Below are 22,271 nucleotides of genomic sequence, written 5' to 3' on the forward strand. Positions count from 1 at the left end.
GAAGGACCAAATCAGTCCACACTCAGAAAATGCGACACGACTTTCATCATTCCTGAAATCAGAAGCTGATTTTTAAGCATGTATGGTGCTTATTTAAGAGGGAAACAGATATTAAGCTAAAGCAAAGATAAAATTACACCAATGTAGGGATCTGAGCTAGAGATGTCCATTTTACAATTTTGATTATCATATAAAACATGTCTTCTTTGTTTAAGAAAAAACAAAAAAACATTTTGCAGACTAAATCTCTTTTGCTTTCTTCAACAATCTTTTTCATTACCAATTGCTTCTCCTCAATACAACTCTCCTACTACCAGGCTGCATAGCCACTGCCATTGATGTTCTATAACACACATTTGAAGGGCTTTACAGAACATCATTATCTTAAGTTTATCTTACATACTGGTGCACTCTAATTAACAATTAAATCATTTTTTAATGCGTCGTGCTGCAATGTGTTTTATTTACGGGTAACAGAAAAGGTAGCAGAATGCAAATGCAAACCTCACTTAGATTTTTAAAAACATGTATTGGTTTTCTTCCACTTTACAATTTAGTGCAACTTTGTGTTGACCTTTCACAATAACACTGAAAAAAATGCATGGATATTTGAGATTGTCAATCACTTTCATGGTGCCTTCCAAAGTATTTTAAGATATTTTTGGAGAGCACTGTAGATCATTTTAAGCCACCCTTACTGAAACTGACAGACACGAGGACATTGTAGATTTTTGTGCTATTCTTTCCATCAATTTTCTGGTTGTTTATTGTTGATGCTTTTTTTAAAATTAATTATCTAGTTTTGTGATTTTTGTTTTACAGCTAGAGTGAAGCTGTCTCGCACATTTGGTTTTTATTAGTCTGCAACTAATAAACATAAATGGATTCGACTTGATTTAGATCCTTCAAAAACCGTTGAGAACTTGTAACAAAAATTCTTAAGGATTAAGAATGAGGTATGTTTCAACACTTAAACACAGAGTTGTACATAAAGAAAGGTTTCTTTGGATTAGATGTGTATCTCAATTGCCCAGACCTCTTAGTAACCAACTGATCGCATGAGCAGGCCAGCAGCTGGATGTCCCTCAATGACCTGGACTCATTGTAGGTAACCTGAGTGTGTGTGTGTGTGTGTTTCTAGATGTGTGTGTGTGTGTTGATTTTCCTTCTCGTTGTGTCTCTGTGAATCTGCAGTGGAGAGTTTGGCAGCCTACTGCTTTCATTTCAAAGCTAACAGTGCATCCACACCAAAGAGATGGCTCTGCTGATGGAGCACCAGTTCAGGCAGCTGCCAGCTGACAGACAGGTGGAAACCAGACCGTTTCTGGATGCTGTGTCGTACCTTCCAACTTTCTTTGGTAAGTTAAGCTCCGTTTACTCAGTTTGCTGTAGAAGTTTCTTAGCAAATAGATGAAAAACTGCATAAAAAGCGTTTTTTTTTCTTTACATATTCCATGACCTATTGTATTCAATTTCTATAACAGAAATAAAGTGACAATAGATATTAGGGATAAAGATTCGGAAATGTGTAAATTCTGCTAAGTGCTATATGGATTTTTTAAAATGCAAGATTTATGTCAGCATTAGCACTTTAAGGTCTCTAACTTGAAAGACATTGATTACAAACAGCCTGAAGAGTTTGAATCTGTTGTAACAAATCCCCAAAGTTTATACCTACAATGGCTTCTCTTTCCAAATGATAATCTGGTTTGGATCGTGTTTCTCCCCATCAAGTTGTCCACAATCCTTCAGCATGCATAATTTAATCCACTGGCCTGGATTTTGAGTTGTGAAAATTGATTAGTACGGTGTTGAGTTGCTCTGGCCCATTCAGCAGCGGCACGGAGCAGCAATGCATCTTTGTGCGACTTCATTCTGTATTAATATGCTGAAATCCCTCCATTGAATTTGCTACGTGAAACCCTTGAGATGAAACAAGTCCGATGCCACTATTAAACTCTTTCCTCCTCGTAGCTATTGTTTTTCCTGACCTAGAAACGCCTGGGCCAACTTTCCTACAAGCTATTAAGGTCTGGCACTCTGCTAGGACAAATTCATTTAAGTGTCTGTCTAATTAGACTTGGCTGTGAGGATGGGGGTCGATTAAATTCCTAACTGTTCCTTTAGTTTTGCCCAACTCGCTCTAATTACTTTGGTTTTAACTATTTTCTCAGAATTATTTTTGAGTCAAGACTTTTTTTTTTTTATCTGGTATAAAATGTATGTTTTTCAGTATCATAAAGGGTTTCTTCATGTGATGAGACATGAAATAGCAGCGAATGAATGCCACACAAGAGGACATCTCTGAAACTAGATATGTTGCCATCAGTGTTGAGGTGACGGGATACATAAATGTACATGCAATAGATGACAGTCATAACTAGTTCCCACCAACAGCTCAAAGGTTGAAAGAGGTCCAATGTGTCAGCAGGTAATCAAGTCCTGGCCTGTTGATCTTTGCCGCAATTCTTCCACCTGTCTCACATCTTGCTTTCCTGTCTGACCACACTCAGAAAAACCCTTAGAAAAAGCTGGAAAAAGTAGAAATTGTTATCTTTAAATAGCAAATGAAGACCAAGTCTGCTTTGTATAGTATTGTGCATTTTATTAAAGATGTTAAAGTGACCATTACATCTGCGCTAGGACCAGGTGGTCAACCAGATGTTGGGAGTGAGGCGATGAAAGAAGGTGACTCAGATAAAGTGAGCCTGGGGCACTGAGTGGCAATGGCGCAGTGCAACAGAATAGAGATGGAGGAGACTTTGGCACTTAGTATTCTCATTTCATGGACATTAAAACACAAATTTCATGAAAGGGTGAGAAGTGGAACAAAATTTTAATGTGTACCCCTCGCTTAGCTTGTCCTCTTGTCAAAAGTTTCACAAGAATCCGTATCAGCTTCCATCTTATCTCATCCATCAATATTTTTCCTTACCATCTAGGCTGTTTCTGTGTGTTTTTACTATATTTTTATATTTATTGAGATACACTTATTCATTCTCATTTTAGTCAATTATTTGACGTACCTTTGAGAGTTGCTATTTTTTTTATTTTGTTGTGCTTTTTTTGTGTGCACAATGACAATAAAAGGAACTTCTGATATCATAAAGGCATTGTCATTTTGGTGACTTTAACTGTTAGTAAAGAGTTCATAGTTCCCCATTTATAAGAAGAACTTTGAATTTCCTGAACATGCAAAGTTCAAACGCAACTCAGTTTGAAATGGTAGGTTTAATAATGAGCATGTGTAAAAAGTCCTGGAGTTTACAGTACATACTTCAAACATGAAAGCCCAAGTTTGACGTGGATCAAACAGAACCGGTTCTGAAGCCTCTGAATTCCAACTTGGAAAGTTAGAGATCTAAGACCAATACCACGTTAAGATTCGATTTCGCTTTTGCTGCAGGTATTAACTATTTATTAGCACTTCTAATGGTTTGTATGTCATTAAACCAGTGGCACACTAAGTAGTTTACAACCTCTATTTGTGAGCAAGTTCCTTTGGTGTTTGAATGCATGAACTCAACAGAAAGAAATTATCATCTTGGATTGCTCAACGTTATTAGTGCCTTCACATTCCAGAAATCCTGTAATTTTATTACTTTCAGCAAGAACTTCTGAGACAAATCAAACTAAGCATGAATCCATTTTTTAAAGATGAGAATGCTTCTTTTAAAATGTATTGCTTCACCCTTAACAACCTAAGAAATGTTTTGATTAAACTGGTGATTTTGTTTTAATTCTTAAACGTCTCTCGCTCCATCCTCAGACTGCCTTGGCCCAACTATCTTTGCACCAGTAAAATCTGATATATGCGGCAACATCACAGTAAGTGTAATTTATGAGTTCACTGCTGTGACTTCATTTTACAGCAAAGTTAAAATGATGTGCGCTGTCTTAACTGACAGAAAATCAAGGCAGTTTATGATACCAACCCTGGACGCTACAAGACGCTTCAGATGCTTCTAGAGGCAGAGAAGGAAATGCACGGAGGTGATTGGCCTAAAGTTGGAGCAACGCTCGAGCTTATGTGGCTCAAAAGGTCTCATTATTATTTTTTTATATTTCTTTCAGTTTTGCATAACTCGAAATGATTTTTCTTGTTTTCAACCTTTGAAAATCCATAAACACTCATGCATGGTCTCTGTTTTTCCAGATGTCTCAGATTTATCCAAGTGTTCCTGCAGAACCTGGTGGACGGGGAAAAGGACAGCAGCAACCCCAACCTCATCCGAGTCAATATCACCAAAGCTTATGACATAGCCCTGAAAAGGTATCATGGGTGGTTTGTTCAGCAGCTCTTCAAGGTCAGTTCAGGGTGAGGAGTTTTGCTATGTGTGAATCAGATGCACGAAGCTGAGCCTGAATATGACTTTTCCTCCTTTTAGGCAGCTCTCTATGCCGCTCCCTACAAGTCAGATTTCCTGAAGGCACTCTCCAAAGGTCGGGATGTGAAGGAGGAAGAATGCTTGGAAAAAATCAGGAAATTTCTCATCAACTTCTCTTCCACTGTAGATGCTGTTTATGACATGTTTAGTAGAATGAACGCTGACCTGGACTACAAGGTGTGACGATGGGAGTCTTCGTTGGGCAGCTGCATCATGGCTTCCTTTCACTGTCACAGGAGAAGTCCATCTTCAATCTGTTATTGTTTTTAAATTAAAAAAGCATCAAATTTTCTCAATCTTTGGGGGAACTTGAGAAAAGGATCCACCTACCGTAGTATCCTACAATAATTTAGGATTCTAAAAAAATCATCACAAATCCATCAAACCTTCATCATAATGTTCTGTGCTGTTTGTTTTTGTCTTCTGGTGGATTTTTTGGTCTGTTTAAATTTTTTAAAGAAATGTCTAATATTGATCATCCATTTTTGTCCTAAATAGACGTGTATCATTAAAGTGGCCCTGTTGCTTTCATCTTTGTGTTTCTCTTTTTTCTTATATTGACTGATATGTGTCTCTGTTTCCCTAACCACAGCACTTATCTGGACAGCAAGTAGTTCTACTGTATAGATAAATTGACCTTGACTTCATGGGTCAGTATGTGTGAACAGGATGGCCAAACTGAGAGAACAATGCAGGTTATCACTCATGATATTTCTGGAACAGGACAAACTTTTCCTGTTTCTTAAAGAAACACGAAGAGCGAAATCCAGTTGCTTTTTATTTAAGTTCTTTGGATTATTTCCACTTGGCTGACTATGAATGAACACTAACATATTCCCACAAGATTTCCACAGTTTTTTTCCACTTAGTTCTCAGCTGTAAGAGGAAAAAGAAGAATCTTATTCCTCTTTGGTTTCAGTGTAAAAAGAGAGCACGTCTCATAACTTTTGCCAATGTCTAGTTTTCTCCTGTCTGTTGCTACAGTGTTTTTATTAAGTATAGTGCATTTGCTGGCAAATATGAATCCACTTCGAAATTGCCTTTTCTAATTTCAGTTCAATTTTATTAAATTAACATCACATTTTAAAGTTATTCCTAAATGACTTTTTGTTTTCATTAATATTTTTCATGTAAAATACACTAAAGTAAAGTCATGTATTTTTTTCTTCTTTGCTCAAACTAAGGTATGCTTTTTTCAATTTTTTTCCCCAGAGGTCAGTCTGTGACGTCCTTCTAGGTCATTTTGTTTCATTGTAATACATTTTAGAGGAGTCCTTGAGGTTAGGAACTTATAAAGAAATGTTTTTCTGAGATTGTTTCTAGTCATGAGCTCACTGGAAACAGGACAGTTCTTGAGTGTACACAATAGAAAACAAAGATGACAAATTAATGACTGATGACCAAATAAGAGCAACGTCTGCAAGTTGTGTATAAAGAGACAACTAAGATTGCGTATGCAGTCAACACACTGATTTACATCCACACTTGGATGTATTGTTTCAAAAACTTAGAAAGTCATGACTGAGTCTCATTAACATGCTTACAAATAAAACCTTAAAGTACATTTGTTTATATTCTCTGCAGAAAAGCTTTTCAGTTTGATTTTTGTCTCAATAAGAAATGCTCTCTTTAGTTGAAATATTTAAAAACAAAGCCAACACTAGTACCTGACCTTTCTCACACACCGTAGAGGTCAGTGGTAAAACTAGGTTAATATTTTACAATGAAGTGCCTCTGAAATCCAAGGAACCGTCAGGAGAAAACAGTGTTTAATTTGGGTTTCTGGACAAACCTGTTTTTCGTTGCTACATGACAACAAGTGATCCCTTCTGACTTCCCTCTGTGAATTTGAATAGGTGAGAAACGTAACACCATTTGTGAAACCACATAAAGGCCATTATGAAACAAAGTAAATTTAACTCAAATAATAGCATGACAAGAACCCAAAGTAAGTCAGAATCAAATCAACAAACCTAAAGAGGATGACACTTTTATCCTAACGTAGCGTGAAAAGTCACTGAACTATGAGGAATTGACTGGTGTTTGATTTGGGTTTCTGGTGGAACCTGTTTTTTTGTTGTTGTTGTTTTTTTTGTGTGCATGATTTCCCCTTCAGGGGGCCTGCTGGCCTGCCACACCCTGCTTGTAGACCACTCAACTCTGTGTTTTCAAAAGGTGAGAAACATGCCACTATTGTGATTATATTAATTTTTACTAAGATGCAGATGACTAATAACCTCTGCTCTTTTTAAGTTTAAGTAAGGACAAATAAACTTTAACTAAAGTGGCCACGCTAAAAATACATTCCGGGTTTTTACTATAAGACAGAAATAAACAAGAGGACCTTGTTACCTCAACGTTGGCGTTGCACCGTCAACTGTCCCAACTTGTCTTTGAGTTTCCAGGAAAAAGGAAAAGTTTTCCAAGGATGATACCCGGTTTAACCTAATGCAGCTTTGTGCTGTAGTCCGCCTCTAGTGGCTGTAAGTGGTACTGCACCTCATACTTCCGCGGTCACTTCTTTAGGTAAGGTGGTGGCCACGTCTGTCCCACCCAAAATCAGAGAAAGCATCCGTTGTTCGGCTGAGGTCTGCGGTGGCTGGACTCATGTAGCAGGGCAGCACTGTGGTCAAAGTTTAAAACATTTGGTTGGAGACACATTGGTAGCAGGAGCGAAGAACCGGGAGCGATGGACGGGAGAGAGTAAATAAGTTGCAAGAGCTTTGAACTGTGAGACAAAGCGGATTGAGAAGTTTTGAAGAAAAGAAATATGAATCAGCAGAGTAAAAGGTGAGTTGCCTCATCTTTTCTACCTAAAGACGCTAGAGAAAATTGTGTATTTTGACTCAAAATTAGTGCACAAATTAGTGTGTTATAAGTTAGTCTAAATTTTAACCCCCACACTAAGACTCATATCTTAAAAATTCAACCAATATTGCGCTTCCTTCAATTTGGTACATTTTAATAGAAGATTCGAGTCTTTAGTGTGTCATTTTAACACAGAAACTACATGCGCACATCCTCCTGATAATGTGGACAATGTCACATCAGCAGTTGTCAGGGCTGGGACACTATCACCAGGAAACACTAGGATCTCCCACGTTCTAACTGTGGAGTTCCTCTTCCTGGACCCAATGAGTGTTGTGTGTAGTTTGCTTCTTTTAATGTCCCGTCCATCACTTTAAAACATTAAGCACACACCGGGCTCTTCTTGCCTTTACAAAAGCCACCTATTCAAATGCCTGCTGGAGTGTAAAGGTATTATAATCCCTTGTGTCAGGCAGAGGTTGTAAGTCATTCGTCTTCCTTTGTTGGATCCCAGAGCGAGTGTTTGTGTTGCTCTTTTACCGCTGAAGTCAGCTTTGATAGGTTGCTTTGGAAAATTCATAATGACATCATGCTGATCTACAAATGCCAGTCTTCCTGGTTCATTACAATAATATTTTTATGTGTTGTCTTTTTTGTCTAAACATATGAAGGTCTGGGCTCATCAGGTTTTAGCGTAAATCTTTGTGTGGTTTCCACAAGTCTTAAATGTTTACAACAAAGTTCTTGTGCAGTCCTTTACACGCAATTTTTTTTTTGTTTCTATCAGTCTATATTACCTTTTTATTGCTATTTTTTGCAGGTTGCCCACGTGCTTCAGTATCATTTCCAGTTTCTCCTGAAGTGAAATTTTGCACACCACTGCGATAAAAGGCATGAATGAGGTACAGAAGAGTTAAAACTCGGTTTTCTACAGAAGACTGAGTTTTAACTTTTACTTCAATATTATTCTCATTTTAAAATGACAAAGGTCCAGTTTCTTGTCAGTTAATCAAAAGCAGTTTTTATTGGGCTTTTATGTGATAGACCAAAAAACTGTTTTAGAAAGTAGAAAGGTGCACAACGAGCTGAAAAGTGTGGTGTGCTTTTGTATTCAAAACAATTTACCCTCACGACTTTAAATAAGATCCAGTGTAACCGATTGCTTTTAGAAGTCAACTATTCCACTTTTGCACAATCTTATATCAGTGTAAACAATACTCCTCTCCAAATGCCTCACAGGTTAGTTACAGAACACGAGTGAACAAACGACATCAAAGAGCAACACAGTCAGGGAGAAAGTAGTGAATAAGATTTAATGCAGATTGAATATCGATGCATGCCACAGTTTTTAGGTTTTAATTTGTAAACAAATATGAAAAGCATAAGTTTTTTTTAACGTCTCAATTGTACATGTTAATCTGTTTATAAAAACAAAATAAAATTCATTAATATTTGTGGTTGTTACACAAGAAAATGTAAGAAAAGAAGACTTACCGCAGAAATATATACAAAAAACATACGTAGCCATTTTTTTATTTTAGTACATGTAATTTCATTTTAGAATTTTTTTTCCCAAGAAATGATGCAGGACAGTCGTGACTCAAAAAAAAATAAAGAAAAAGCACTACAAGGAGAAGAAATATTTACTTGTGTTTCTGGTTAAACGTTTCCCCAACATTTTGCCATTGTTATCGTTCCAGGGCCGCTCTGCTCTGCTCAGAAGGTGTCACCTCGTCAAGGCGGACACCCTCGGTGCTCCTTCTGAGAACGCTGGAGATGGTGCGAAATCTCAGGCAGAAAATGATGCCGCATTCCCACTGTCTGAACTCTCTAACCTGTTTGAGAGCGAGGATGGCTCCCAATCAGCACAGGACACAAGTCTGGATACGACTCTGGAGCAGGCTCAGCCCGGCGTCCAGCCCGGCCAGCCCGGCCAGCCCTCAGACGGCAGACAGAACTTCAGGATGAAATTTCAAGGTGCATTCAAGAAGGGCATTACAAACCCAATGGACCTGCTGGAAACCACCATGTATGAGTCAAATGTGGTGCCAGGACCTAAAAAAGCCCCCATGGACTCCCTCTTTGACTATGGCACCTATGGAGACACAAGCAATCAGAAGAAACGCAGGAAGAAACTCCCAAGAGGGTGAGACTGCACTGTCTCAGTGTGTTTCCTTCATTGCTTGAACGAGACGTTCATAAACTGTGTAAACTGGAAAAATGTTGTCAGTATGCACACACACACTTTGTGTCCGTTCTTGGCCTAACAGAGAGTATGTTGTTTGATCCTCTGTAGCCGTTGAGGTAATATTTAGGCTAATGCTTTTTCCTGGTCGTCATCATACACCATACACACAGAGAGGTGCATTTATCAGAGCACTCAGCAGTGCTGGTGTTGCTTAAAAGGTCATTTGTCTCACTCAAACCATTTCATTCATAGTTTCTATGAATAAACACTAGATGAAGCGGTGTATTCTTCAGTAGTCGTGCTATATGACAGTGAAAACAGCACGTGAAGAAGCATTAATCTGTGTTTCTGTGTCCTTTCAGTAAAACAGAGATGTCTTTGGATGAGAGTCAAAGCACCGACCAACCAAAAGTACTGAAAACATTCACTCGCTTCACACTGTTCGACTGTGTGTCTCGTGGAGACCCAGAGGCCCTCAAGGGTCTGCTGGAATACCTGCAAAGTCAGGAGAAGAGGCTCACAGATGAGGAGTTCAGAGGTGAGTCCTTATCTTCTGATCTTCGTCTCTTGATGATCTCCTCTCTGTGACACTCTGTCCTTCCCTTTAAACTCTTGAACTGTGGTCCTCTGTGTGTCTCTGCTGGTCTTGCTGTTCCTATAGCTGCTCTGAGAGGATGTGAGGGGGATAAGGTGGAGTGATGTCAGCCTTTGTCCTGTTGAGGTCAGGCCAAATAGAAGCTTCCTGTGTGTCTGAGAAGTTTTCTCAAGCTTATAACAGGGTGAGGAGAGAAATCACAGCAAACTGCTGACAACCTCATGGAGATAAATATAGCTGACTGACTGATAGTTAAAGATGAAGGGTTCGTTTCACTTTACAAAGCCGGGAAACATTTTTTCCCCCATTGCAGATTTCTTCTGTTTTTGCCTTTTCGTCTCTTTTGCATATTTTAGATAATCAAAGAGGTCTTATGACTAAAAAACATAATCTCAGTAAATGCAAAACACATGTTTGAAGCAAAGATTTCACTATATGAAAAAGTAATTTTCATCAAAAACTAATATTTGTTTGTGCCATCCTTGGAGGCAGAAACTACCATCAAGCTTTCGCAACAACGGCCAATGAGTCTTTTACAGCTTTTGTTCTGTTGCGACTTTGGGGAATTTTGGTCCACTGAGCTTTGCAGAATTGTTTTAATTCAACTGCTTTGGCAGGTTTTCAAACATGAATGGTCGGCTTGAGATCATGCCACAGCATCTCAACTTGATTCAAGTCCAGACTTTTACCAGGCCTCACCAAAACCTTTTGGTTTTTTCTTGCGTTGTCTTGCTGCATAAGCCAGGTTGGCTTGAACTTAGTCTTTGCTCAGATTCTTTGACGGGAAATCTTGCAAAAGTTGTTATTTGTTGTGGTTTTCTTAAAGATCTATTGTATAACACCTTTTTTCAGTCAAACCACATCTGTATTTCTCTGTAGATTGGTTAATCCTGCCTGTTGCATCAGTCAAGCAGATCAGCTGAGACTCGTCAGTCTACTGTAGCTCCTCCAAGAATGCAGTCAGTTTAAATGTTTTGTGTCAATTGTGGAGCGCTATCAAATAATTATTTTGTTATAATATCTTCTGAGAACTTTACTTTGGAATATCCAAACTAACCATTTGAGGTCACAAACCAAAGGTCTCCTATTCTCGTCCTCATGTCATCCAAATATAATGTGTCATTCAAACACACCTTCAGAAAGCTCTACTTGTCTCTCATCAGTCCACTGAATAATTTCCTGTAAGTTTTGGGAATAATTAAGATATTTTGTGTGGATTTTATTTGTGTTCTTTTTTAGTTTAGCAGTGGCTTTCAGCTTAGGACCCTCCCATGGATGGGATTTTTGGCTGCTTTTTTATTTCTGAAGCTTAACTGATGTTTGCAGTTCTTTAGATGTTGTTTTTGGTTGGTTTTAGAGATTGTCTCTGGTGGGCGACAACAAACAAGTCCTCTCTACATCTGCTTACTCACTATGATTCCTGAATAGAGATTTCAGGAACCATTTATTTTTTTGAACATTATTTTTGTAAAATAGACTGAATTAGGGGTAATTGTCTTTACAATCTTTCCCAGAGCTATCCACTGGAAAGACGTGTCTTCCCAAAGCCCTGCTCAACCTTTACGGTGGTCGGAACGAAACCATTCCAGTGCTGGTGGACATTGCAGAGAAGACGGGAAACCTCAGAGAGTTTATAAACACTCCTTTCAGGGACGTCTTCTACAGAGGTAGGAAAATAAGATCACAATGTGACATGTTATACAATATGTTCATAGTCATCTTTTTTTGTCTGTAGTTGCAATTGTTAGAAACTCACTGTTGATCATTGCATAACACCTTTCAGACTATTATAATCTGAGAAGTGTAGTGTTCATTTATATTCATACCCTTTGACTTTGAAAACCCTAAATAAATATCAATGCAACCAGTGGCCATACAGAAGCAACCTCGTTAATAAACAGAGCCTTTCTGTATATAAAGGACTTTCCATATAAATGCAGATGTTCTGTGAAGGCCTCAGAGGTTTGTTAGAGAACGTTTGGGACCAAACAGCATCGTAAACACAAAACAACACAGCAGACAAGTCGGGGAGAAAGCTGTGGAAGAGTTTAAAGGAGGGTTAGATTATAACGCAGCATCACAGGCCTTCACGTTATACCACAACATGGCTGTGACAAGGTGTCTGTTTAGGTGAACAGCCGAAGTGGTCAATTACAGAGCACAGTACCATGACATGGTGCATTTGGTGTACCATACCAAATGTATGGTATTCTGAATAGTCAGTGTATATAGTCAATCAGATTTCTCTCATACTTACACCATCAACTTTACAAAGACGCATTTCCCAACAGTCATGTTGTGGAATTGCACTGCAGAGTTGAAAATCTTTTCCTTGCTCAACTGTTCTTGCAAAATTTCTGTCAACAATGCAAATGCCTACATTGTGTAATCAAATCTTGGAAAAAGCCTCGGTTTAGGTGATATGTTTGCAATTTACCGCTATGAAATGGTTTGAATGGCAGTAACTCCTGCAGCTGTCTTCTGTCTCCAGGCCAGACGGCGCTCCACATCGCCATCGAGCGACGCTGCAAGCATTATGTGAAGCTGCTGATGGAGAAGGGAGCAGATGTCCACGCTCAAGCCCGGGGACGCTTCTTCCAGCCCAAAGATGAGGGCGGCTACTTCTACTTTGGTAAAGCAACGTTTTTGCCATCAAGAAGCAGACGTTGTTGTGCTTCTGTGTTTCCAGTCTTGCAACACTTCATTCTGACTCTCACCAAGTCTGGTTTTTATCTTTGCAATAATGTGCTGTTCTTGTAATTTCGCTGTCTCATTTCTATCTCCCCCTCTACCCATTTTGGTTACACTGTTTTTAACTCACGTCTGTGTTTTGAATTATTTTCCGAAGTGGCTGGCAGCGTTGAAATGTGAAAGCATGGAAAGTTTTTTCTAAGACGCAGATGCCTTCGCTGCCAAAAAAAAAAAAAAATGAAAGTGACATCAGAACCTCACCCTCTTTTTATGTTGAATGTGGCAGATTTTGGCAGGCAGGAGAAAAATGTGGACAGGATACTCCACCTAAATGTTTTTGAAGTATGGTACGAGAATTTGCTACTTAAAATGCTCCATAACCATGTAAAAAGACGAGCATTATACTGAGACAGTGAAAGATGTCTGTGTTCTGCAGTTTGGAAACGTAAACATCCTCTACTGGTAGGAAGAGCCTCTCTGACCTTAACGCAGGCAGGACAAACAATTAGAGGTGACTAAGCTTAATGGCGTCCTCTGCTGGCTACAGTGACAATTTAACCTCAGTCATTACTATCGAACCTCTTGGAATATTTGCTTCATTCTTTTATTCATGACGAAATAAAACATTCATTAGCAATCGTCGTAAAGAATCAACAAGTCTTTCTTTAAAGTAGAAAAATGTAAAGTTTTGCTTACTTTTATAATATTTTACCTTTTCTTAAATCCAAATAACTTTTTCGATTAAAATCAAGTGTCATATTCCTTTTTCAGCACAGAGGTGAGGATTTCTATTTTCACTTAGCATGGTTGTCATTCCCCAATCCCAGCGTGTCCGGGGCACAGTGTGAGTAATTTGCTGCGGAGCTTTGCGGTGAGGTGAACAGGAACCTGGCAGGGCTGTTGGCTAATGGGATTTAGGCTCACGCTAACTCTCTGCATGCACCCGTGCAAATCCATGAAGAGGAGCGTTTCTATGTGAGGTGACAAAGTAATCTGTCACCCATGGCAACGGCTCATTTTCAGCAGCTGCCTTTGGCACTCTGGCCCCTCTGCGCCCCTCCCTCGAACAGCCACTAATTGTGCAGCTTTCATGCAGAGGATTTAAGTCGGATCTGTGATCCGTGTTTAGTCTGCTTTGTGAAAAACTACAGATGCCAGCTACGGCTCTTAATTAACCCTGCTATTCATGTTTTTTTTTTTTTTTCTAATACGTTCAATCTGAAGGAACTGTTCCGTTCCCCTTCAGGTGAGCTTCCCCTCTCTCTGGCCGCCTGCACCAACCAGCCTGACATAGTGCACTACCTGACAGAAAATCCACACAAGAAGGCCGACCTGCGGCGCCAGGATTCACGCGGAAACACTGTGCTGCACGCGCTCGTGCACATCGCCGACAACACCAAGGACAACACTCGTTTCCTCACAAAGATGTACGACCTGCTGCTGATTAAGTGTGCCAAGCTCTTCCCAGACTGCAACCTGGAGACGATACTCAACAACGACGGCATGTCACCCCTCATGATGGCCGCCAAACTTGGAAAAATTGGGGTAGATACGTTCACAGTGTCATTGGATCCTCATGCATCCTGTCTGTATTATTAAACATAGAATAGAATAGAATAGAATAGAATAGAATAGAATAGAATAGAATAGAATAGAATAGAATAGAATGGAATGGAATAGAATAGAATAGAATAGAATAGAATAGAATAGAATAGAATAGAATTGTTGTAATGTTCCCAGTCTACCTGTAATTCAGTGAAGAATTAAGGCTTTCAGTATGACAACTTGTGACTTATCATTTAAATTGCTATATTACTGTCAGGATGTAGTTCAAACATTGGGATTTCTGCTCTTGTTCTGAGCAGCTTTGTTATTTTGATGTCCAGGGTATCAACACTCCTCTGTCAGCCATGCAATGATCGTGCAAGTCTCACTTTTCTCCACATAAGCGCCCCGTATTTACGGCCTCTGAGGGTTTCAGTGTACTTGAAGGTGAAACAATATCACACCAAGGACACACAACTCCAAATGAGTTTTACCCAGAAGAAATTTGGATCAGACACTAAGAACAAAACAAGTCAGTGTTTAACCTAAATATTGTGGTTAAACAATCTGGATGTATGTTTGGGGAGAGGAGGCATTGATTTAACAATTAGACTGATTATTGGTGGATATTCACAGTCATTTTGTACAGAAAAAAAACAAGCTAAGACCTCTGTAAAAGTATGCACTTTCTAACTTGATAGACTTTATGCTCACAAACAACACACAGTCGCCCCACAGGTCTAACAGTTGACTCTGTATAAACTCTCTGTCCTAGCCAATGTTGTGTTCTCCAGATCTAATTGTTATCTAATCCTGGGGGCAATCTGTCCAACAGAGGGTTTTTAAAAAAAATAAAAACTGTTCATTGCTGTTTGCTTCCACAGAGTTACCTCATATGTCTTCACTTGATCTTTTTCATCTTTTTTCTGTTGCCAAAGAGCAACTGCACATTTATTTGCCATAGTTCTGTCAGAAAGGTCTTTTTTTTGTCCACAGTCAAACAGACTGACAGATTTAAAGATGATGACGTTACAGGTGCAACATTATCATCCATGAATACAAAAGTACTTCCTCTTTTAGAGGATATGTGTTTTAAAATGGTCTGGTTCAAAAAACATCTAAAAGGCCAGTTGTGATTTATGTCTCTTATTTTCAAGATTGTTTTTCTCTCTCTAAAATATATTTGAGTTTTAAATTAAATCTCAAAGACTAGAACTCAGTTCCCCTATATTCCTCCAGGTTTTCCAGCATATCATTCGACGTGAGGTCAAAGATGAAGAAGTTCGTCATCTGTCACGTAAATTTAAGGACTGGGCTTACGGTCCAGTGTACTCCTCCCTCTACGACCTGTCCTCATTGGACACATGTGGAGAGGAACCATCTGTGCTTGAGATTCTAGTATACAACAGCAATGAGGTAAAAAAAAAATCCCAAGAATATTTTATTTGCATTTGGAAAAAAAAGGGTGTTAGTTTATGTTAAATGCTTAATTTTTCTTCAGAAAGTACACGAGATGCTGGCTGTGGAGCCCATCAATGAGCTGCTGATGGCCAAGTGGCAGAAGTTTGCTGCTGCCACTTTTTACATCAGCGTGGTGTCCTACCTCATCTCCATGATCATCTTCACCTTGGTGGCGTATTACCACCCAACAATGAAGGAGGTTGGTGTGACTCAGCGTTAGCCACATATATTTGGCTTTATTTTATTGGTTTCTATGTAACACAACGTCTCCCCTGCCTCACAGCATGATGCTGCCACCCACATTTTTTCCCTGCTCTTTCCGTGATACTGGTGCTGTTTTTATGCCAGTCATGGTGTTTGCAATTGTGGCCAAAACATGAAAGCTTGCCTTCATCTGTCTATAACAAATACTCACAGAAGGCTTATGAAGACTTTACCCTTGCTTCGATATTTTCTGAAAGAGAATGAGCACCTGCCATGTAAAGTTACTCCATAGCTCTCAGTTGAGGAGATCACAGAAGAATGCTGTCAAATCTCTCATCTCTGAAGGCACTCAGCTGCCACATTAAACACAAAGACAAGCTTAAGAGCTTTATTACATATAATTTTTGAATGTGTGTGAGTTTAAGTATAATTTTGTCCCGTGTGTCTTTGCAGTCAATTTTAACACCGATTTAACTAAATCCTTTTTTTTTTTGTTTGGGACATTTCTTTAGCCGCCTCCTTACCCCTACAAGACCTCATCTGACTATTTACGGATGGCTGGAGAGATTGTAACACTGGCATCGGCGATCTTCTTTTTCTTCACAAATGTAAATTATTATACCTTATTTATTCCCTGTAGTCACTGTGTCATTAAACCACCATGTAACAACGTGTTGCCGGTGAAATGCTTCCGTGTGTCTCTGCAGGTTAAGAACATCCTGCTGAGAAAGTGTCCTGAGGTGAAATCTTTAGTTTTTGATGGATCCTTTCAGCTGCTGTAGTAAGTCTCTTTCCTCCATCTTTGTACCTCCTCTTGTGTCTCTTTAAGACTTTTATCCAAGGCAAATTTAACATCCTCTTAATTAAGTCACCCACTTAATCACGTAATTACTCACACTTCTTGCCGTTTTTTTTTTTTTTTATAGTTTCAAAGATGAGGATGTCTGGCATCAGTTCAACACATGTTGATTTGAATCATCAGCTGCGATGTTGATATTTTAATAAGCTCCATTTCATTTACAACATTAACAAATCTTTTCCTCCTGCTTTGTCCAGCTTCATCTACGCTGTCCTGATTATCATCACTGCTGCTCTCTACCTGTCTGGCATCAAAGCCTACGTCGCTGTGATGGTGTTTGCACTCGTCCTGGGGTGGATGAACACGCTTTACTTTACCAGAGGCCTGAAGCTCACTGGTACCTACAGCATCATGATTCAGAAGGTCAGATGATAAACTCTGACCCCTGACTGAATGCTCTGCACTTTGTGCATACCTTGACTTTTCTTGTTTTTTACCTTACAGATTCTTTTCAAAGATCTGTTCAGATTCCTGCTTGTCTATGTGCTCTTTATGATTGGTTATGCTTCAGGTGAGCTAAGAGTTAGCCTCCCTCTAACTCTGAGTGAGGCTCACTCTAATATGAGTGAGCCTCACTCATATTTAGCCTCATGCTTCTAGACTGACATGTTAAGCGCCCTACTCTGTTTCTGTCCTGCAGCCTTGGTGTCTCTGTTGCCAGTTTGTCCCACGGAGTCTGCTAAGAACTCCACCACCTACTGCAGGAACCCAGACACTTTCAGCACTTTCCTTCTGGACCTGTTCGAACTGACTATCGGGATGGGAGATTTGGACATGATCCACAGTGCACTATACCCTGGAGTTTTTCTCATCCTCTTAGTCTCCTATATTATCCTCACCTTTGTGCTGCTACTCAACATGTTGATTGCCTTGATGGGGGAGACAGTGGGACAGGTATCCAAAGAGAGCAAGAAGATCTGGAAACTTCAGGTGACGGCTTTTATTCTAACCCAAGTCTTTTTTTCTTTTTATAATTGTTAGATTAAAAAGAGGATTCTCGCAGAGAGATTTCAGATATACTTAAATCCTTAAATCCCCTCCCCCCCAAAAAATTATCCTGCTGACAAAATCCAGCTAACATAGCAAACTTTTACACCCACAAAGTCCAAATTATCTCGCCGAAAGAGCAAATGTCACTGTGATGGGTGAACTTCAGAAAAATATGCCAAATTAGCTGAAAGTCCCTCAAATTGAATCCCTGCTATTGACTTGCTTTACTTGCAGTGGGCAACGACTATCTTGGACATCGAGCGCGCGTTCCCAGTGTGTATTCGCAAGTCTTTCCGAGCCGGGGAGATGGTGACTGTGGGGAAGAACCTAGATGGTTCACCAGATCGACGGTGGTGTTTCAGGTATTTACTGGGACCCTTGACCTCTTCATACAGCCCTATGATGCCAAAAAAAAAAAAAACTAACGTTTTCACACTAAAAATTTTATAATTATGATTAAAATTATTACTTTATAATTATAAATAAATAAAATAAAAAATAAATACAATTATTTTGTTTATTAAAAAAATAAATACTATTATTGTATTTATTATGAATTAAATAATAATATATGAAAAAATACAATTATTTTATGATTTTATTTTGTGATTTTTTTTTTAGGTTTTAAGTGACAAACCAGCACACAATTGTGGAGTTTAAGAAAAACGATGAATGGTTTTCAAAACGTTTGCGAATGAAAATCTGAAAAGTGACAAAGGTTTAGGTCTGGACTTTGACTGGACCGTTCCAACACATGAATATTCTTTGATTGAAACTGTTCAAGTAAAACGTTGGTATCCCTTCATAAAGTCTTTAAGTCTCTATTTGTACTACAATCCCACAGCATAATACCACCACACTCTGTTTTATTTTGTAGATTTCATGTAGTACAGTTGTTATATTTCTGACCAAAAGCATCTTCTTCCTCAGCTTTTCTGTGTTCACCACATAGCTTGTGACAAAGTGCAAATGGAGCTACTCATTATTTTGGCCATCTTTGTTTCCATTTCATTTTCTACTTTAAATTTATTCTCTACTTTTTGGTTAGTCTACAACATAACACAAACAGATCTGAGGCTGTTGTCAGTCAGAACGGTGTGTTGCTCCTTCAGGGTGGACGAGGTAAATTGGTGCCACTGGAATCAGAACCTTGCAATAATCAGTGAGGATCCGGGCAAGACTGATATGAGCCAAACCAACGGGGTGCAGCCAGGTGTCAAAAGCCTGAGGAGAGGTGAGATCCTGACGGCTGTGATTAAATTCATTCCCGTTTAACAGAATCCAGTCGTTTGAACCACATGCATGTGTACGATTGGATTGTTTTTCTCTCCCTCAGACCGCTGGTCCACTATGATCCCTCGGGTGGTGGAGTTAAGCAGAGGCCCTCGCTCTCATGATCTGGTGGTAGAGATGGAGCCCCTGACGCCAAGATAGCGAAGCCTGCAGAGACTCTGTTCATTCTTGTGTCAAAGCCGCCGACTCTGGTATTACGTTTCAGGAGATATTTTTGGTCAATAAGCCTCCCAATTCGCACATGACTCACGCCAGAAATTCACAGGCAGAACGTAGAGTAATATAATGTTTTATTTGTAAAATAACAGAGGTTTAATCCTGCAGACTGACACTGAGCACACAGTTACAGGTGAAAACAAACCCGGAGATATTGTAACAGTAAATGTTTGCTCTTGGTAGAAGATAAGCTGCAGTTTGTAATTAGTTTGTTTTTGTTTTTACTTGTACAGAGGCGTAGGAACCCTAAATCCTTAATGTTCTGTTCAACTCTGCATGTCAGACAGTAGTGGGCGATCACTCAGGGAAATCGGATCATTTCAGCATTCGGAGTGTTCCTATATTCTGAAAGTAAACAGCTTTATAGCTTTTCTAATAAGCATAAACAGATTATCACTGCATTAGCACATTTTTATATTATTTTTGCAGCTACAATCACACTGCAAGATCTTTTATTTTTTTCTTTCCAAAAGTGTTATCCAGCAAAGATAGAGATAGCAAGTAGCTTACCTTATATTAAAAACTTAACCTTAGAGACTGTTCTCTGCATGCTGCTTAGAATATTTCGTAGGTGCAAAGTTTCAGGATATATCCAATTTATGCACCATATGTTTTTAAAATCTTTCTTTATATTGTATTAATGAAATGCACTCCCATGAAAAGAACAGATTTGAACTGGCAGCTTGGGCAGAACAGCTGTCAATTGAGATGAAACAATGCACTATGCCAACTTCTGATGTGCACATTATTACATGAATACAAAGACGTCATCCCGAACAAGATGGGCAGGTTATAGTTGTCAAGCAAATATGCAAATCAAGACAATAGCCCTTCGTGTTGTGGCTTGTCTTTGAATTTGCAGAGTTATTGTTCCTTTGCAGCTGCGGTATTTGCATAATCAACTCTTAGTCCGAACCATTGTATACTTCCCCTCAATTTGCTGCAGCGTTTTCAGTGCAGTTGGCATTGTGCCCTAAACAGCGTCGTCCCTTTTTTCCCTTAATGGGCATCGGCTGCATGCAGGGTTACATGTGCATCATTGTGCTACAGGACCTGCGTTTCATTGTTTTTACAGGTCCACTACTGCCTTAAGGTCACAAATCATTGGTCTCTGTTTACATTTCTCCAACATGTCTATGCATTAGTGTATTGTTTTTACATTGCCATAAAGAACAGTAAACACTGACAGATTTTATAAACCATTAACTTGAGTCTTTATTTGTTTCTGTGCAGGTGAAGATTATTTTTATATATAATCAGCATCTTCAAAAAAATTACATTTTAAATGAGATTAGAAAACAATAAAAGATACGTGAATCAGAATCCACAATGAAAACAAATTCTGGGAACAAAAATGTTTTTTTTTAATATACACAACTAAATTAGATAAAGAATTAGAAAATATAAAAATTGGTTTGTGATTGAGGCATAAAACATTACAACTTTGTTTTTAATCAGTGCTAAACTTTTTCTATCAACTAAAAACTTAAATGTCTCCTTAAACCTCTTTTGAGTAAGGAAAACTAGCTTGCATGCAAGTCGGACAGTTTTTTCAAGAAACAGCATATTATCACCAACAATTATGAAATTATTTATAAAGAATGTAATTAAACCCTAATGCTGAAAAAAGTTGTTTAATATGACTGCAATTCCAACGTTGGTCTGTTGATGGCAGCAGAGGTCTAAAGTTTTTACAGAGTGAAAAGTCGTGTGTGTGCGTGTGTGTGTGCGCGTGTGTGCGTGTGTGTGTGTGTGTGTGTGTGTGTGTGTGTGTGTGTGTGTGTGTGTGTGTGTGTGTGTTTTGTCTGCTGTGCTGTTTTTGGACATAGATATTATAAATGTAATCTTCGACTGCAAATATTGAAAGGTCAGTGTGCAGAGGATGCTGCTTCTTTGGAATATTTTCTCCAGACGACCTCAGGTGTCCTCAGCGATCTTCCTTCTTTCCTAACAGAGCTAAAAAACTACAAACTGGTTCATTCCTTTTTCCCTTTCATCATTTCACCTTGTTTTTCCTCCTCCTCTGAAGATTTTCACACTCATGATGGCGAAGGCCTCATCCGTCATCTCACATCCTCCTCCTCCTCTCTCCCATCTGCGTCTGAGGCCAGCAGCGCTGAAGGACACAGGGAATCTCTCACCACCTCCAAGAAGAGGCTAATCCTCTTTGCCCCAACTTTAACTGGGCCACTAATCCTGCAGGTTTATCTAAGCAGTGAGCACCTAGCACTGCTGACAACTTGGCCTGCCCTCCTCCCTTCACCCCGTTAAGTAGGGCAGGGCTCGGTCCTGCAAGTGTCACTGTCAGCAACTCTGGAACCACACGCTTGCACAGGAAGTGTGAGCTGTTAACAAAATGGCTCGTCTGCTTGCAGCAGGCGTCTGCTGGCTGCCACAAAAGTGTCTCAACGAACCAAGTGACAGCCAGACGGGACTGTGTTGTAACGGCCCTTGTTTGGTAACCGCACAGAAGGGAAAGTTTACTCCCTCAGCCAGGAGGTCTGATGGTGACTAACTAGCTTAGGTTTTGGAAGGACAAATTGTTCTGCTATTGTTCAGCCAGTTAGGCTTTAAGATGTTTAGGCTGACTGGTCTAATGAGGACACAAGACCGGACTTGTGCTAAATCCCCCCCTTTTTTTTTTTGACTAAGCGACACTTCAGACTTGCATCTTCTGAAACAGAGCAGAAACATCATACCGTTCACTGTGAACAATCATTTAAACCAACTTACAGTGCCTAGGAAAAGCATTGAGACATCTTGAACTTTCACATCTTGTCACACTACGACCACAAACCTCACATTGGAGACACTTTAAGGAGACAAACAAAAAGAATGCACGGTTGTGAAGTGGAAGGTAAAGTGTTCGTCTGAGTAAATACTTTGTAGACCCACCTTTCACAGTAATTTCAGCAGCGAGTCTGTTAGACTGTGTCTATCAGATTTGTGCAGCTACTGAAACAGAAATATTGTCTCATTCTTTGCAAAACAGCTAAGCGTGGTCAAACTGGAAGGAGAGCCTGTGAAGGTCAT

The 22,271-nt window shown here is 39.3% G+C and overlaps 2 protein-coding genes across 3 annotated transcripts; both read left to right on the top strand.

Moving 5' to 3' along the window:
- Nucleotides 1–1,204: 1,204 nt before the first annotated feature.
- Nucleotides 1,205–4,919, top strand: gltpa (glycolipid transfer protein a). 2 transcript variants are annotated; one of them, XM_008418707.2, is made up of 6 exons: nucleotides 1,205–1,358; nucleotides 3,770–3,828; nucleotides 3,909–4,042; nucleotides 4,157–4,307; nucleotides 4,389–4,443; nucleotides 4,516–4,919. In XM_008418707.2, the coding sequence occupies exons 1-6, from the start codon at nucleotides 1,256–1,258 to the stop codon at nucleotides 4,569–4,571; spliced, it is 558 nt and encodes a 185-aa protein (XP_008416929.1). In that variant the 5' UTR covers nucleotides 1,205–1,255; the 3' UTR covers nucleotides 4,572–4,919. The 2 variants fall into 2 exon arrangements, with proteins under 2 accessions (XP_008416929.1, XP_008416927.1); XM_008418705.2 differs by having other exon boundaries at nucleotides 4,389–4,919.
- A 1,984-nt stretch (nucleotides 4,920–6,903) lies between these two features.
- Nucleotides 6,904–20,444, top strand: trpv4 (transient receptor potential cation channel, subfamily V, member 4). The gene is made up of 17 exons (XM_008418708.2): nucleotides 6,904–7,178; nucleotides 8,017–8,098; nucleotides 8,897–9,342; nucleotides 9,747–9,922; nucleotides 11,494–11,646; nucleotides 12,471–12,611; nucleotides 13,917–14,215; nucleotides 15,455–15,631; nucleotides 15,717–15,875; nucleotides 16,393–16,488; nucleotides 16,588–16,661; nucleotides 16,937–17,102; nucleotides 17,184–17,250; nucleotides 17,380–17,669; nucleotides 17,964–18,091; nucleotides 18,842–18,963; nucleotides 19,066–20,444. The coding sequence occupies exons 2-17, from the start codon at nucleotides 8,090–8,092 to the stop codon at nucleotides 19,161–19,163; spliced, it is 2,601 nt and encodes an 866-aa protein (XP_008416930.2). The 5' UTR covers nucleotides 6,904–7,178; nucleotides 8,017–8,089; the 3' UTR covers nucleotides 19,164–20,444.
- Nucleotides 20,445–22,271: the final 1,827 nt, after the last annotated feature.

Source organism: Poecilia reticulata, linkage group LG9 (genome assembly GCF_000633615.1).
Source record: "Poecilia reticulata strain Guanapo linkage group LG9, Guppy_female_1.0+MT, whole genome shotgun sequence".
NCBI lineage: Eukaryota > Metazoa > Chordata > Actinopteri > Cyprinodontiformes > Poeciliidae > Poecilia > Poecilia reticulata.